The 18,202-nt window shown below is 44.1% G+C and overlaps 1 protein-coding gene across 1 annotated transcript in view; it reads left to right on the forward strand.

Moving 5' to 3' along the window:
- The first annotated feature begins 7,617 nt into the window (after positions 1-7,617).
- LOC112119100 (calponin-3) overlaps positions 7,618-18,202 on the forward strand; it is a 45,974-nt gene continuing 35,389 nt past the window's right edge. Inside the window, exon 1 of the mRNA XM_024217662.3 lies at positions 7,618-7,791. Coding sequence (XP_024073430.1) covers positions 7,735-7,791 — 57 coding nt within the window. The 5' untranslated portion in view covers positions 7,618-7,734. The remainder of the gene's footprint in view (positions 7,792-18,202) is intronic.

Raw genomic sequence — 18,202 nt, forward strand, 5'->3', positions numbered from 1 at the left:
ACAATTCTATTAATTTCCATGAGAGCAGGCTCAGGTCCTAAGTCAAATTAAGGATATGTGCATTTGTACAGAACATCTACTTAAAAGCTCCTACAGTCACTTTGGAATTACAACCCGAATGGAATTTTAAGAATGAAGTCCTGCTTTCCAGTGGATTACTGTACTGCTCTTTTCCAGTTAACAGAAACGTCTTATTTAGAAGAATGTGCAGATCTGCTAGTTATGTAGATTTTTACATTGTCACACTTTTTAACAACTGTAACAACCTCCATCACATACTTCCTGGCAGTTAATACCCCCCAGAAAATAACTGTATCAACAATTATTGCTTAAATCAAGACTTTTTTTTAACCTCTGTGATGTGTCTGTCTTGTTACAGCCTTTTCTTTTTGACACTTGAGCAGACTAGATTCCATTTTATTCAGCACAGATGAACTGATCTGACCTTTTAATCTGATTTCTGAGGTTGGAGATTGTTGGGTCTGAAAACTAGGTTCTATTCCGCTCATGTCTGACATTCCTCTTTTTGTGTCCTCCATGAAAACAAAGCTGGAAGATTTCACATTCCAACAACTGTATTTTATACCTATTGGATGTTACTTATGGCACACAGATAAGAGCATCCATTCATATCACACCTATATCTCCTTTACTGCATTTATTTCATTGGTGTGAGCCAAATAAAAATAATTAGACTGAAACCAAAAGAATATGGATGTTTAGCTCTTCCTAATGACAAAACCTCACCAACGGATGGCATTATAGTCTTTTCAGAACGATATTGAATATGCTGAGTGTCTGTGGTCTCTTGGAAAAATATTTTCCCTCTCTCTTTTAAAGGGATTCAAAGTCATTATTTACAGCTTCTTTTCTCACTGTAATTTTCTAGAAGAGGAGTTAGATTAACCAAAAAAGAAGTATGATGGGACAAGCGAATCATGAAGTATGCTATGCAGCACGTCTTGGTCCTTAAATGTTTCTCTTTTTCTGAAGAGAGCAAAACTAACTCCTTTGGACTTTTAAGTAGCTTCTCTTCTTTTTAGTTTGTTGTTCCTAAGTTTATAATGTGATGGTTCCCGCTGCCCACCGACCTTTGGAGAACTATCCTTTTGGGGCATGAACCTGTTTACTATGATTATTACATTTTGAGGGAGCGGAGGGATTTTTTTTTTTTTAAAGAAATATTTTAGACAGATTTTGATTATGTTACAAATGATAAAATCTAAGCTATTACTATTTTTTCCGGTTTATTGGTTTTGTCTTGTTAAAAATAACTAAGAAGAAAGGGACTCACTCTGTCAGTTTTCATTTACTCTTAACACAATCAGTCTGAACGGTTCCCCACTTTTGAGTCAGATTGTCTGTGCATGTGTGTTTCTGCATTTGTTATTTTGTTTTTTCCTTTTTGATTGACTGAAACCACTCTGGCACCCACTGTGCCAGCTCTGGTTACATTGCTGCTAGTGGATATGTAGCTACAGTATCATCTTTCAAAGGAAGGCAACTGTTGTCTCATAATTTAAGAATAAACTAGACTTGTGCCATAAATTGTCTTTTTACATTAAAAAACAGTTAAAAAGAATTATGACTTATTTATCCAGGAAAGCTACCATTTTCCATCAACCATGCAGGAAGTAAGAGAAATCAGGACAAACATCTTATCTACTGGAATCAATGGCGGGGGGGAAACAAACAAAGCACTGAACTGTGAATGCTGATGTAGGTAAGTCTTTCAAGTTTGGGGTAAATGTAGTTTTATTTTCACTTAGGCCTCATTCCTGCAAAGACTTACACACATGAATAATTCCAATAAATCAATTGATTTACTCATGTGCACACAGGTAAATCTTTGTACGATCAAGGTCTTATGCCCCAATTCAGAAAAAACAGTGAAGACCATGCATCCTTCCTAAATAGGGACATTAATTTGTATTTTATGATTCTATTGTCATATCATGGGCCTAATCCTACATGAAAGTCTATGTGAGTTTTGCCATTGTCTTCAATAGAGCACAAATAGGCCCCATGTGCAGGAATTCACTCACATGGTGTGAGTGCAATGCCTTTGAAGGTAGTTACAAAGTCAGGCTGAATTTGAGTCTGAATTTGGCCCTGTGTATTTCAGTGTATGGTGTCTTTTTTGCTTAGGTTTTCTTGATGATGATTTTGAAATGCTAGTAAATATCATGATGTCTATTTTATGAAGTATTCATGACTACCAAGAAAATCTATCTTCTACAATCTGCTAGAAAGATGAGTGTGATACAAACACTTTATAGCATTAATAATTGTTCTACAAGGCAAGAGAAACTCTTATGGGATGAGAAGATGAGAGAAATCTGTTAAAGTAGTTCAGAGAGATATAGCACCATACACACAGTAGGGCATGTTTAATTATGGCATGGAGGGCATTTATCGCTGAGCACTGTATGCACCAAGGAATTGTGAAACTAATTATCAGATTATACTAAATTACGTGCATGGAAAGTTTTAACAGATCTTTAGATAACACATCAACAGAAATTATACAGACTTGTTTGGAGAAATATTAAAGACATTTTCAAAATGAGTTCAGATAAATTAAGTAACCATGTGAAAGCATGGGTTCTGGTACTATAAAGCTTCATGTCTGATTATTTTGTAAAGATTTTATCCTAAATAGTTTTATGCTTATTATATTGCTGCATACTAACATTTATTTATTCTTATTGACTGGCAACTAATCCCAAAATTTGCTGGGGACAGAACCACGGCCCCAATCATGCATTGAGTTCAATGGGTTTATTCATGTGCTTAAAATTAAGCATGTGCATAAGTCTTTGCAGGATTGGGGTCTAAAATAACAGCACTAATATCTTGTGAAACATTTTCTACAGCTGGGATTCTCCCCGAACCATGGGATTGGTTCATCCCTGGAGAAAGGCTACTGAGCTCAATGGAGTTTGTCATGGTCTTGCTCCCTCTATCACACATCCTTGGAGTGTGACAGTATCTTGTATAAAACCCCTCATCATACAGATCTGGGATGGAAACTCAGCCCTCTGGCTGGATTCTGCTGGAGCTTATCTCTTCTGAGGTTCAAGAGAAAAGAAAATGAAGAATGGAAAAACAAATGAAGAAGCTCAAACTTACCATGGGCTTACCTTCCCTCTGCCTCTGAGATGAAGTCTGGCCAAATGTCCTCGGTGGGCTACCAGAAAGAGTCTTGAGGCAATCATTGGGGGTCCAGTCCACTTTTCAATCAGGGGACTCGGTCCATCTGTAGCCATATGACCAGGCTCCATTCTCAGCCAGGATCCTACTCTAGAGAGGGTATTACAAGTCTGTCTTCCTCCCAGAGCTCTTCCCCCCCTCCCCATCGCCAACCTTGGGGAGTATGAGTCACCCAGCCTCCAATCTTCCATACCCAGGTAGTCATCAGCACAGGTTTAGGGCCTGGGAGACTCTGCCCTCCAGAGGAGGCCCACAGGAATCTACCCCTTCCAGGGTAGTCATAGTTCCCAAAAATGGCAAAGGAAAGAAAAGCAGTATTCGGGATCCCTTCTGGCAAGGGGCCTCCAGTAGTCTGTAATAGTTCAGCACAAAGCAGAGGGAGCAGAAGCTTGCTGTGAATGGGGAGGCAGAGGGAGGGGAGCTACTGAAACTTGGGGGTGAGGAGGAGCAAGCTCCAGGCTGGGAAAGGACATCCCAGCAGTCTTAATACCAATCCTATGGTAGTTCCTCAGCAGCTGATGCCCAGTGCTTCACCCTTCCATCAGGAACTGGCATCCTGTATGCCAACAGCCCCTGGCCCTCACTCAGGGGCCAGTGCCCTGTCCCTCACCCCACCAGCATGCACACATGCTCCTGCCCCTCTCCTGGGCCAGGTGACTCCGCCAGGACCTGCAGTGACTGCAAGGTGGGATGGAGCTGGGTCAGTGAGTCATATGAGCATCCACCTCTCCCAGCCAGCTGGGGGCATACACTGTGTCATCCCTGTGCAGTCCCTGCACACCTCCCTGGCTCATTCAGCCATTGCAGCTGGCCAAGTGAAAGAAAAGGACAGGAGAGCTTTTCCTGTTCCCCAGCAGCTGGTCCGCTCTCATGCACTGCAGCAGGCACTCCAGTCCTTCCTCTGGGATCTGCTTTAGCCTCTGCACTCCAACGCATGCACACAGGGGCAGAAAAATAGCCAGGTTCTGCTCTTGCCTCCACAAGATATTGTGAGGGCAGAAAACATTGTGGTGGTTATGGGTGGGGCAGGAACATACATAGCCCCTACTCACCCCAGGTTTCCTGGCACTAGACTACCCCACTCTCCTGGTTCTGCACCCTCAGACAAGTCACAGGACTTCAAAAGCAGACATTCAGAGTCTAGCCCACCTGCTTCTTCCCAATTGCTGTCAGGAATCTGTTTATGACTTTACAAATAGTTGCTGATGAAATAATTATGATGTCACAAAGAGGATTATGAGTTCATGTGGAGAATAACTTTTACTTTGTACAAATCCTTTCCCCATACAAATAGCCGTAGTAATAAAGAATGTAGACAAATGATGAAAATATATGAGATTTACATATAATTAGCCAGATTCCCCAGTATGCATCAGCTGGTTTGTACCACTCTGGATGGATTTATAGGTTTATGAGGTTTGTGTTGCCAGAATGGTGCAAAGCAAGCAGAGCATTTTGGTGACTCTAGATCAAATATTTCTTAATACAGTGTTTTCCATATTTTTGCATGAGGCATAAGTACACTACTGATCACAAAATCAAGGACAATTTGAATTTACAATTTGATTGTCCAACATGAAAATGTTTGTCTTTTTACGCATTAAATATGAAATATGCATAGCAACTCATAAGAAAAGTTTTAAATGTCATTTTAAATGTCATGGATTCCCGCAACCATTTTTGAGTTTGGAAAGAATGGTTGAGAGCATTGTTACAGAAGGTCCTAATTCAACTTTAGTTGAAGTTAATGGAAACATTTCCACTGACTTAAATGGGTGTTGAATCAAACCTTTGGTAATTTGTTCCTTGAGGTGCCTGAAAACCAGTCATCCCAAAATCAGTGTCCAAAAAATTAACTGACCTATCTTATCCTTGACCTAAGCCATAATTTCCCTCACCCCATTCTTCAGTTCTCTCCCTTCTCATCTACAGTACAGTCTCTCTAAGATGGCTGAATGGGTTATTTTCCTGATGAATAGCACAGATGAGTTCTGCTTTCCTTTAATTATGAACAACTCCGGCTGTTTTCCATAGAGGCTTTATAGAGTTGTGCAGTGGTTTAGGTTCAGCTAGTTCATGACATCACAACAAAGAAATCTTTTTGGCTACCCATTGTGTCTCTCAAGACTCTTATGGCCTGATCCAGTTACAGCTGAAACTTTATCGAAAGATTCCCATTGATGTCAACAGGACTTGGATCAGCCCTTTATTTCTATTTATAGTGCCATATTTACAACACAAGATCCAAAACAAACGAGTCTGTCTTGCCAGAAATCAAACAGAAAAAAGTCTTAGCCCGGGCTACTGCCTCTGGGCCCAATTCTGCAAACCTTTATGCACCAAGACGTACCATCAAGTATTCACCTTTTGACTGACAGTTTCTAACTTATTAAATCTGAAATGTGTTTAATTTGATATTTATACTATAGATTTTAAGAGCTGTGAAGAAGATGGCAGAAAAATACAAGGCAGAAAAAGATTTTGAATAGCCAATGTGGTATCCTGGGTAGATCAGAAGGACTACTCATCCACAAAGAGATTAGCAGAGGATTGTACAGAGTGAGCTCCTCTGGTTGCACACCTCCAGTAATGGAGATGCTACATAAGAAAAAGAAGAAATCAAAGTCTATTCTTGGGGTAAATATTCTGCACAGTGGGCTGAATTTAACCATGTGACTGATTAATGCTAACATTGTAGGGTGAACAGCTGAATGCTTACCTCATTGCATTAAGCTGAATAAGGAGTGACATCAGTGAATGTTATGTGTGCTGAATCGTGCAATACCATAAGCACAGCAGTCTGTGCAGGGGCATAAGCACCTCTGAAACTCCCCAAATTCTTATCCTTTCTTAATCTCATTGCAGTTGTTCTTCCTCTTCTCCTCTGTCTTACCTGCTTCTGAAGTTTTATTTGATTGTGAATTCACTTATTGAAGTTTGAAGATGCCATAGTTACAGAGTGTAAAAATATTTTGGTTTTGTGAGTGACTAGTAGTGTTTGTGTAATGGTTTATGTCCTTTTAATCTGGTACCACTAATTTGGATGGCATATCACACCTACTACAGTCTCCTCCAATGGCTGAGCCAGTGGGATTATTCTTTTAATTTAATAGTTAGAAGCCCAGGTTTTTGTAGTCAGGAGTAAGGGTTTACCTCCTTGGTCATGATGTCACCCAAACTGCAAAATATTACTCTCTTCCTTTTCAACTCTTCCCAATTCTTTTGTGCTTTTTTGACATTTTCCGCTTGTTGTGTTGGGGCTTTTCAGCCTATTAGCAACTGGGGGCAGGAGCTAGGAATTTCTACTTAGGAGGGCTATGGTGGTTCAGCAACTGGAAAGGTGGGAATGATGTTGTTTGCTGGAGAGGTTGTAGTAAGGCTGGCAACTTGGGGAGTCAGGTTACTTGTCAGAGATGGGAACCTGGTCAGGTTGCTCCTGAGAGGGCGGGGTGTGAAATACTCATGAATCCCATGACTATAGTATTGCACACTTCTTCACAAATCCATGAATATAGAGATGTTGAACTGTGATTGCTTAGGTCCTTAGTCATTATTTCTATTCTTTTTGCATACAGTTGGTGGGCTGCCAACAATGTTAGTTGCATATGTAGCTGTGAAACATTGCGATGGCTCAGCAGAATAGAACTGGCAAAATACAGGTAGTGAAATATAGCAATCATCACAATTCCAGATGTGAACTGGGTGCTTAGGATAGTGAGGCATTTGGTAAGTCTTTTGAAATAGCCAAGATTTGTCATGGTGGTGAGAGGTACAAGGAGTTTGGCAGAAGATAACAGAATTAAGGCTCCTATTACCCTTTCCTTGTAGCTTTGTATCCCTTGAAGTCTTTCTGGGGTCTCATCAAAGCGAGTGATCTCAGACAGCAGACTATGATGTCCGATTTGATTAATAAGTCTCTCTCTGTGTGTAGATAGATGTAGCATGTGTTAAAAATTAGTGGCCGCTTCAGATTCCACAGCAAGGTTCCAGGGCACTGAAATGATTTTTCCATAATGCTGCTGCTGCTGTAAGGTTTGAGCGGCTGCAGATTCTTTCCTGTTGACGTTTCCCCAGCCTTGGCAAAGCTGCCGAGCAGACCGCTCTCCTGTTACCAGCTCCCAACCTGCCACCTCCCCGCGCTCCCCCATCCCTCTGCTCCCCAGCGCTGCCCTCTCTCCAGCAGGTGCCCACGCTGCACCTCCCCCAGCTGCATCCAGTCCCTGACCCACCTCCGCCTGCCAGCATCTCCCGCCGTCCCCCACTCGCCCACGCCCTCACCTACCCCGCGCCCCAACCGAGCCCCCCGTCCGGCCTCCGGATTGGCCCGCGGGCTGCTCCAATGGCGGCGGCGAGGGAGGGGGCTGCGCGCGGGGGGCGGCGGGGCCGCGGCCGGGGGAGGGACTAGAACTTTCCGCCGCGGCCGGGCCGGACTTTCCCCCGCAGCAGCCCCAGCCAGGAGCGGCGAGCAGAGCGCAGGGAGCGGCCGCCACCCGCCGGGAACACGGACCCTCCGCAGCCGCCATGACTCACTTCAACAAGGGCCCCTCGTACGGGCTCTCCGCCGAGGTCAAGAACAAGGTAGGGGCCGGGACCGCGCGGGGGCGGTGGGGCCGGGCGCCCCCCCCCCGGGGGCGGGGGAGGGTTCCCCGCTCCCCGCTCCCCGCTCGCTCTTCCCGCTCCGGGGCAGGATTCCTCATTGTCTCCCCGGCCCGGCCGGCGTCGTCCCTCGCCCGCCCGCTCTGCCCGCCTGTGGTGGGGGCCGTGATCGCCGCCCAGCGCTCCCTTCGCCGGGGTAGGGGCGCGGGGCAGCAGTCGCCGGCCCTCGCCCGCCGCCTGGGGCAGGGCTCCCTCCGCGGAGCCTTGTGGGGCGCGCCAGACAAAGAAGGACGAGGCTCCCTTGGCGGCCAGCGGGGTGCGCCCGCCCCGGGCCCTCGCTCGGGGGGAGGGCGGGCAGGAGCAGGCTGCTGCGGGTGTCCCTGTGGTCTCCGCTCCGCGCGGCCGTGGCCCACCCCTCCCCGGAGATGGTGGCCGCAGCCGGGAGAGCGAGGGATGCTCCGGGCTACGTGGCTGGAGTCCGGCTCCTTGCTGGTGTTTGCGGCGTGTCTGAGGTGCGCCTAGCAAGGGCAGCCCCCTGCTGAGCCGTCTGCCAGCCGAGCCCTCCCCCGGCGTAAACGCAGTGCTTAATGTGTCCCGAAGGAGCCCTGAGGCTCAAGCAATTAGGTACCAGGGCGTAAGCAATTTTTTTTTTTACTTTCACAACTGATGCGACAAGCCCAGAGGTGCCCGGGCCATGAACTGCTGAGCCTAGAGGTGCCAGGGCTCAGTCCTGGCAAGCCTGGAACAAATTAAGGACTTGGCAAAATGCCGTGACTCTGCCTGACCGCTCAGGGCATATTCGTCTAGTCAGTAAACGTCGTTGTCACACTGAGGAATACGGTGTTTTCAAAGTTAATGTTCCCCCCTAGAGTTTCCTAGGAGCAGCAGACTCATGTAGTACGTGTCTGTATCAATGTGTAATATGCCAGCGCCTTTTTTCTCCCCCAACATTGCGACTCATTCCTTCTACCTGGCTGCATCACTGCTAGTGCCCCCCACCACATCCATGCTTATCCCTTCATTGACTACTATCTACCTCTCTGTCCCTCCCCCCCAACACGGCCTTTCCACTCTTGCATATGCTCTCCCTCCCCTATCTTTCTAGTCTGTAACTTGCTGAGGGGATGAAATTCCTGATTCACCTTTGTAGCTTTTAGGGTTTTAACTCTCTCCATTAGATTTGCATACAAACAGACTGTATGAAAGGTGGTGGAGGAGCTGGGTGGTATTTGTCTCCTTGTTAATTAGTGAACTCTTTGGTCTGGGAAAGGGATGAGAAATCCCCTCTCCCCAATAATTCCAGCCCAAAGCTCCGATACATTCCAATCATATTACATCATGGGGTACTGAGGAGAGACCAGCCAATCGCGTGGGCGCTGTGCACAGAATGCTCATTGTCTCCTCTGCTGCTCCAGCCAAAAGGGGGTGGGTAGAAGAGTCGCACAAAGGAGGACTAGGGAGGGTGAGGCCGCAGCAGCTACTGCTGCTGGGGTTTAGGTTCCATTAGTCTCCTGGGGAAATAAAGCATTTCAGGATTGCCACCATCACATTCATCTCATTGCCTAATGCAAAAAGGCATGCTCCAGTGGCACCTAAGCCACAATAAAATATGTTCCTGCAGTAGTACAATCATGGCAGAGACACATGGTACAGATAATATTAATTCAGCAATTGCTTCTCCTTTTGATAGTGATTTTAATCTGTTACAAAGTGTGTGTGAAAAAACCTCCCAAAGTACCTATGTTTTGATATTAACAGTTCTAACATTAGTAGCATGGCCTTTGAGCAGCGTTTCACTGGTTTTCTTCTGTTGTTTTTGATTTGGTTGTTCTCTCTCTTCCATTATTCTGCTCTTTGAAAGATGCTTTTATTAGTATTCCATTAATCAAATCTTAAATGATAGTATTCAGAGCTGAGCATTTGTTTTGGCACAGGCAAAAATCTTTTCAACACAAAGTACACTACTAACACAACCATGTTGCTTACTTCATAACTGGTTGTTTCACTTGTTTGCAAAGTACCAAATCCAGCATCAGACTTGACTTAAATTCTAATATGCTGTTTCATACTGATTTATAGTCTAGTGGAATCATTGGGTGCATTTTTATTTTACACTTAAGACTAGCCCAAAAATATGTAGAGGATTTTACAAAACATCCAAAATATAATTTTCTTCCTTGATATCTATTGACTTTCTTACATAGTTATGTTTAGTTACAAACCTTGGGGGGTCTGGCTAAGCAGATACCTATTTCAAGGAGTTTCTTTTAGATTTCCAGAGTTGTTTGTCTAGTAAGGTTATGGTAAAAATGTATAAAACATTTGAGCATGTTAATGAGAAGAAGTAATTCCTTTCTGCCCAATTAAGGTTCTTGGCTGTTAACAGAGAAATAATTTTACAAGTTGTGAGTTATGTACATGGAGTAGCAAAGAAGCTTTGTGTTCTTTCTTCCACTTATTTTCATCAACTTCTTTAATCTACTGGGCCCCATGAATGTCTGACAGCAGTCCATAATACTAAAATAGTAAATAAAACTGTGGAACCTATTTCCATAGAGACTTAAATGTTTCACCTTGCTGAGTCCTTGTTATCTGAGTAAGGAACTGGTTTCGCTGCTTTCTTTAATAGGATTGTCTTTCCAAAAAGATTCCCTCCATATGCAACTTAAGGTTGATTTCTATTCTGGCTTGTGGCTTCACCCAGTAACATCTGTCAACTCAACACCAACATAAAGGATTTAGAATGGAGTTAATTTCTCTTTTTGTAGCACTGGGCATCTGTTCTCAGAATTTTGTCCTTAATGCAGAGATCAAACACAAGATATTATAATGCAGTCAGACTTACAGCTTCTTTCCTAAGAAGAATCTTGAGTGTGAAGTACAGTAGAACCTCAGAGTTATGAACATGAGAGTTACAACCAGTCAAGCACACACCGCATTTGGAACCAGAAGTATGCAGTCAGGCAGCAGCAGTGGCAGAGACTTCCCCCCTCTTTTCCCCTTCCCAAAAAGCAAATACAGAACCATACTGTGTTAAACATAAACTACTAAAAAGTAAAGAGAGAGCCGCATTTTTCTTCTGCACAGTAAAGTTTCAAAGCTGTATTAAGTCAATGTTCAGTTGTAAACTTCTGAAAGAACAACCATAACGTTTTGTTCAGAGTTACAAACATTTCACAGTTACGAATAACCTCCATTCCTGAGGGGTTCATAACTCTGAGGTTCTACTGTAGGTCTTCCCTTCATGTAAAGTTCCAGAAGACCAGGAAGAAATGGCTCTACTAAGGTCCAGGTGGCCCTTTCCTAAAACTTCTTGTGTTTTGAGAATGAGCTTTGTTCATCAGTTGCTTGATTCATTTTTTTTACTTTAGTGACCCAGTTTTGTCACACCTTTCCAGACATGCTTTCTAAAAATATTCATGCACATGGCAAACATTCATTTTTTCCTTAAATTTTGATTCTAGTCTTGTTTTGATTGTTTTCTGAGCTGGGTAGAGAAGTCTCTTGATTTGGTTTTATCATCTCATTTGGCATTGTAACAGTTTTCAAAGATATTTGTTACTGTTCTGTTGTTTGTAAGAATTTTTTTTTTAAAACAGTCTTGGTGCTCCAAAAGCATTATTTGATTTTTTTTTTTAAGTGTAATTTGGAGCTTCAGAAGCTCCATCTACTTTTTGCATTACTAAGCTCTAACTCCATGTTTACTCTGAGAGAACTTGTCTTTTCCCTTTTGTTCCTTGCCTCTTAGTCATTATTAGTAGGGTGCTTTGCCTCTCTTATGGGAAACATTCCTCTCCCCATTCAAACAGATGTCTTTATAATTGGTGGTAGCAGAGGTATTCAAAGGTCTTGTCTACACAAGAAAATTGTACGGAGTTAGTTAAATCCATGCAACCCTCTTGTGTGGATGCTTTTGTTTCAATTTAGAAGTATCTTCTATCAAGTTAGCTTAAGTTGATTACTTACTGACTTAAGTTAAACTGATAGAAAGTACTCTAAGCAAAATGAGTGCACATATAAGGGAGTTAAATCACTTTGTACCAATTTAAATCTGCTTACAACTTTGTGTAGGTAAGGTCTCGGAACAAAGATTGATTCCATATTTTGTGTTTCCTTCAAAAGACTGGACAAAGTATTTCTGTGGTATCAGTAATGAAGTGGGGGCCAAATAAAACTATCCTCAGTCAAGATACAGACTTTGCCTGACATTTTACTTCCCCCTCAGTGTACTGTTACAAATGACATGGCTTGCAGTTGGCAGGAGTCTGTGCTTCCGCCTTGTGGAAAACATAAGGTGCCAGACAGTGTAGGGGGAAAGGGAGGAATTATTTTCTTGCTGGACCAGGGCCATGTACCCATCTCTTTCCAATCTCTCCTACCCTCTCCCCCCCCCCCCCCCCAACAAAAAAGCAAGCCTCTTCCCCATCCTCAGTATCCAAAAGGCATGAGACCTCTGGGTGTATGGGCATTTACTAATTTAAGTTTTTAGGATGTGTTGACAGACCCCAGCAAATGCCATTATCCAAATGCTATATCTGCTGCTCCTTTCTGCTGGGGGTTGTGGGTTTTTTATACTTTTAGATTGTCTAATTTTTCCCACAACTGGGAAAGGAAGAATAGACACAAAGGGAGAGTGTTGAACTTATTGGGGGCAGTGTGTCTGTAAATTTGGCTTGGTATTGTGTTCCCTATATCTTACCGCAGGGGTGGGCAAACTTTTTGGCCCAAAGGCTGCATCTGGGTATGGAAATTGTATGGCGGGCCATGAATGCTCACAAAATTGGGGGTTTGGGTGCAGGAGGGGGTGAGGACTCCCGGTGTGGCGGGAGTGGGCTCTGAGATGTGGCCAGAAATGAGGAGTTCAGGCTGTGGGAGGGGGCTCTGGGCTGGGACAGGGAGTTGGGGTGCTGGGGTGGTGGGAGGAGGTGAGGGCTCCAGTTGGGGGTGCGGGCTCTGGGGTGGAGCTGGGGATGAGGGGTTGAGGATGCAGGAGGGTTCTCCGGGCTGGGACCAAGGGGTTAGGAGGGGGATCAGGGCTGGGGCAGCGGGTTGGGGCACAGAAGGGGGTTGGTGTGCAGGCTCCAGGTGGTGCTTACCTCAAGCAGTTCCCAGAAGCAGTGGCATGTTCCTTCTCCGGCTCCTATGTGGAGGCGCGGCCAGGCTCTCTGTACGCTGCCCCGTCTGCAGGTGCCACCCCTGCAGCTCCCATTGGCCCTGGTTCCCGGCCAATGGGAGCTGTGGGGGCATCGCTCGGGGTGGGGGCAGCACACAGAGCCCCCTGGCTACCCCTACTTGTAGGAGCCGGAGGGGGGACATGCCGCTGCCCCCAGGAGTCATGCAGAGCCACGGCATGCGTGGAGTGGGGCAAGCCTCCGACTCCACTCCCTGGCTGGAGCACGGGAGCAGGGCAAGCCTCCAACCCTGCTCGCCAGCAGGAGTTTGAGGGCCAGATTAAAATGTCTGAAGGGCCCGATATGGCCCCCAGGCCGTAGTTTGCCCACCCCTGTCATGCTGCCACTTTCCATACTGTGCTTGGCAAAAACCATCAGCTCCAGCAGGAAATTGACACAAGAATAGTCTTTCTGACCCATGTGAACATTACTAAGCTTCAGTTATCCTCTCTGCAGCTGTGACCTTGAAAGGGCAAGTGCAAAGGCGCAGGGGTGTGTGTGAATTGTTTTAATTTGAAGTTGGAGCTTGGTAGCTAAAAGAAGCTTGGAAATAAAACATCTTCCCCATTTTGAAAGTGTGCAGGAGTGGAACATTGCGTCTGCCTCTCTCCCAAGGAGAAAACTAGAAGGAGTTTAAGTGAGTATTTGGGCTGAATAATGCCAAGAAGTTTGACTTTTTCTCCTGCAACAGCTGACAGAGAATTTTTTAGGTTGTGATATCTTCAGTTATTGTAGGGCAAACACAAAATCTTGAATTCAGTTCTTTGCCCACAAGTGACCTTTTTCTGAATATTTAAACTTACAATTTTTATTTCTGTTACCTACTTAGGAGTTTCTTTTTAAAGCTTTAGGGTTAGTGATTTAGGAGCGGGTTAGAGTCTTGGGTGCCTCCAACTGGACTGGTTTGCCCTCTTTCCTCTCCCCCACCTTCACCCAAACTCAAATATCGTTGCCCTACTTATTTCAAAAATAAACTATATGCTTCTGTATATCTTTTCCTTGCTCTGTTTCAGTTGCCTTACCTAATTTTCTTATAGCAACAGAGGATTGCACATGTTTTGCTGCACACAGTACATCTCTAGTAGCACCTAGAGGAGTGTAATGAAAATGAATAGTGTGTAGGTTTGAGGCATGGTCTTCACTAGCAGGGGGATCGATCTAAGTTACGCAACTTCAGCTACGTGAATAACATAGCTGAAGTCAATGTACTTAGATCTACTTACCGTGATGTCTTCACTGCGGTAAGTTGACTGCTGACGCTCCCCCGTCGACTCCGCCTACACTTCTTGCTCCGTTGGAGTACCGGAGTCGATGGGAGAGCGCTCAGCGGTTGATTTATCGCGTCTTCACTAGACGCGACAAATCAACCCCCGCTGGATCGATCGCTCGGGCGGTAAGTGTAAACATGCCCTCACTGTGCTCATATTGTTGTCTCTCTGGATGAGTTGTGCGCAAAGGCATATGAGATCTTCTGCAGAGGTGATCTAAAAATGTAGGATTTCTGCAGTCTAGTTTTTCCCTCATTGTGTGAAGTAAATGCATATGTTAACACCTATAAAACATGCAAGCGATCTTAATATCTTAATTACACTGTTAAAATTCAAACATTTTCAGTTTGAATTATAGTCCAAGTCTTTTTGTTTCCTCTATATGGAGACTAAATTAAATCTGACATCCATAGTAGAACTCTTTGTAAAAGAGATTACGAATTAAGTGCAATATTCCCTTATAAAACCCAAAGATATTTTGGAGTACATAGTGATGTGATGTTCTTATGATCAAATAACAGGACTCAAGTCTCATTATTTTCACCTCACAGTAGCTCTTTAAATGGATAAACATTTGCTAGTTAAACATCACTTTAATTGTGAATAACACTAAAAAAATTACTCCTTGTCTCAATTCTGTAGTTTGTTTCCCAAGGAACTATGAAACTCTCTGGATCCATGTGTGAAAGGAATTGAAATACTTAAAACTCCAGACTCTTTGGTAATAGGGGACTGCGGTGGAAATAATTCTGTGGTTGTAAAGTATCTTTGTGGTTTGTTAGGTGACTTCTCTAAATTTAATATTTGTATATATTAATCGTAAGTGTCTCTGTATTGTCCCTATTAGCAGTTACTCCTAAGCATTCTCTGCATTAACTGGTACATAGGGATTATGGAATATTGACCAGAGCATTTTTATTCACTTTAGTGGAAGCTTAGCAATATGCAATATTTGAGTGCAGTGAACCCAGCGCAGGAAGAAGTGATGCATAATTATAAACATATTCTTGGAGAGAATGATTCAACAAGAAACAAGTTACAAAATGTAGATATCGTGGTGGTATAGTGACTCCATAGTTAACTACATTAATAGAATGCAAACTTAACTGACACTGTCCAAAGTATGTGCACTAATTATATACATTTACATCACTAATGTTAAAAGTTTGTATATATTTTCTGACTTGAAGTTAAGATGAATTTCCACAGGTCCATGTAGCTAAACAAATGAATTGTCAGAGTAATATAGCTTACATAGAATATTCTAACTAGTCACTTTCACTCTTTCTATACTTAGGCTGTGTAAACACTACAGCTTAGGTTGGTATAAGTTACATTGCTCAGGGGTGTGAATAAGCCACCCCTCTCAGGGCACGTCTTCACTACCCACCAGATCGGTGGGTAGCAATCGATCTATTGGGGATTGACTTATCGTGTCTAGTGAAGACACGATAAAATCGATCCCTGATCGCTCTGCTGTCGACTCCGGAAATCCACCGCGGCAAGAGGCGGAAGCGGAGTCGACAGCGGCGCGGCAGCGGTCGACTCGCCGCCGTCCTCACAGCCAGGTAAGTCGACCTAAAATACACAACTTCAGCTACGCTATTCACGTAGCTGAAGTTGCGCATCTTAGGTTGACCCCCCTCCCTCCCCCCCCGGTAGTGTAGACCCAGCCTCAGTGATGTAAGCTACACTGACCTGAGCACTGGTATGGACAGTGCTATGTTGGTGGGAGAGCTACTCCCATTGACTTAATTACTCCAGCCCTCTCAAGCAGCTGTAGCCAAGTCAACGAGAGAGCTCTCTTCTGTCGGCTTAGAGCAGGGGTAGTCAAAGCTTTATTGGAAATTGGGGATGATTTAGATGGTTTCAATCAGGGGTATGGATACCCATGGGAATATCCAGAGGTCTTCCAGGGGATACATCAACTCCTCTACATATTTGCCTAGTTTTACAACAGGCTACATAAAAAACACTAGCTGAGTCAGTACAAACTAAAATTTCATACAGACGATTTGTTTATCAGGGTTGGAAGGGTCTCAGGAGGTCATCTAGTCTAACCCCCTGTTCAAAGCAGGACCAATCCCCAGACAGATTTTTACCCCAGTTCCCTAAATAGCCCCCTCAAGGATTGAACTCACAACCCTGGGTTTAGCAGGCCAATGCTTAAACCACTGAGCTATCCCTCCCCATATATACTCTATATACTGTACACTGAAATGTAAGTACAATATCTTATATTCCAGTTGATTTATTTTATAATTATATGTTAAAAGTGAGAATATAAGCAATTTTTCAGTAATAGTGCGCTATGACACTTTTTTGCATTTTTATGTCTGATTTTGTAAGCGTAGTTTTTAAGTGAGGCGTAAATTGGGGATATGCAAGACAAAGACTCCTGAAAGGGGTACAACAGTCTGGAAAGGTTGAGAGCCACTGATTTAGAACAATCCTTGCTTTTTAGGAAGGTCTAAAAAGCAAGGATTGTTCTAAATCAGTGGCTCTCAACCTTCCTAACTAACTCCCATCTTTCAGAGCTGCTCTAGTAACTTTTAATTTTTTTTTTTTAACATAGTGCCTAGGCTAGCAGCCCTATTCATGGGCAGTTCTATTGCTAGACACTGTAAAAACAGATGGTCCCTACCCAAAGAGCTTACAGTTTAAACTATAAAACAAGAGACAACAGATGTATACGCAGATAGCTGGAAGAGTACAAGGAACCAGTGAGATAGTACAGTAACTCCTCGCTTAACGTTGTAATGTTCCTGAAAAAATGTGACTTTAAGCAAAACAATGTTAAGTGAATCCAATTTCCCCATAATAATTAATGTAAATGGGGGGGTTAGGTTCCAGGGAATTTTTTTTCACCAGACAAGACTATATTTTATTTTTTTATATATATATATATATATATATATATATATACATACATACACACACACACACACACACACAGTATAAGTTTTAAACAAACAGTTTAATACTGTACACAGCAATGATGATTGTGAAGCTTGGTTGAGGTGGTGAAGTCAGAGGGTGGGATATTTCCCAGGGAATGCCTTACTGCTACATGATGAACTAGCACTCAGCTGAGCCCTCAAGGGTTAACTCTCTCACTCTACAAGGCAGCAGGAATGGAGGAAGGGGAGACAGCATTGCAGACAGAGACATACACCGTGTGTGAGAGAGAGATGCGCATTGCCCCTTTAAGTACGCTGACCCCACTCTAAGTACATTGCCTTTTTAAGTAGATCAGCAAGTTGAGACAGCAGCTACTGTCAGCAAGCTCCCTCCATCCTGAGCCCTGTTGTGTTCCCCCCCCCCCCACTCTATGGAGATGGGATAAGTGGGGGACAGGAGCGGGGAGGAGGGGGACACCCTGACACTCTTTTCCCCCCCCCTCCCCCTCCAGCACAGCAAGCAGGAGGCTCCCAGGAGCAGCTCCAAGGCAGAGGCCAGGAGCAGCACACAGCAGTGTGGGGAGGTCAGCTGAGCCGCCCGACAATTGATAGCCTGCTGGGCGGCTGGCACATAGGGAACTTAGGGGAGCGGGGAGCTGATACGGGGGCTGCCAGTCCACCCTGGTTCCAAGCCCCCACCAGCTAGCTCCAACAGGCTGCTCTTTCTGCAAGCAGTGGACAAAGCAGGTCGCTGCCAAACAACGTTATAAGGGAGCATTGCACAACTTTAAACAAGCATGTTCTCTAATTGATCAGCAATGTAACAACGTTAACCGGGATGACTTTAAGGAGTTACTGTATTGGTCAGCATGATGGGAAGTGATATCAGTGTCCTATCCATTGTCAAGTTTTGCATAGGCAGCACAGCAAAGGAGAGTTTTTAATTGTGATGTCAACCTTTGCTCCACTCAGTTTCTAGTTTTTACTGCCCATCAGTCAGCTTTTCCTTTGTACACATTTGTGCTTTCTCTTATGCTGCCCCTCATGTATAGTA

The sequence above is a fragment of the Terrapene carolina genome, unplaced genomic scaffold (genome assembly GCF_002925995.2).
Source record: "Terrapene carolina triunguis isolate 2854851 unplaced genomic scaffold, T_m_triunguis-2.0 Scaffold211, whole genome shotgun sequence".
Lineage (NCBI taxonomy): Eukaryota > Metazoa > Chordata > Testudines > Emydidae > Terrapene > Terrapene triunguis.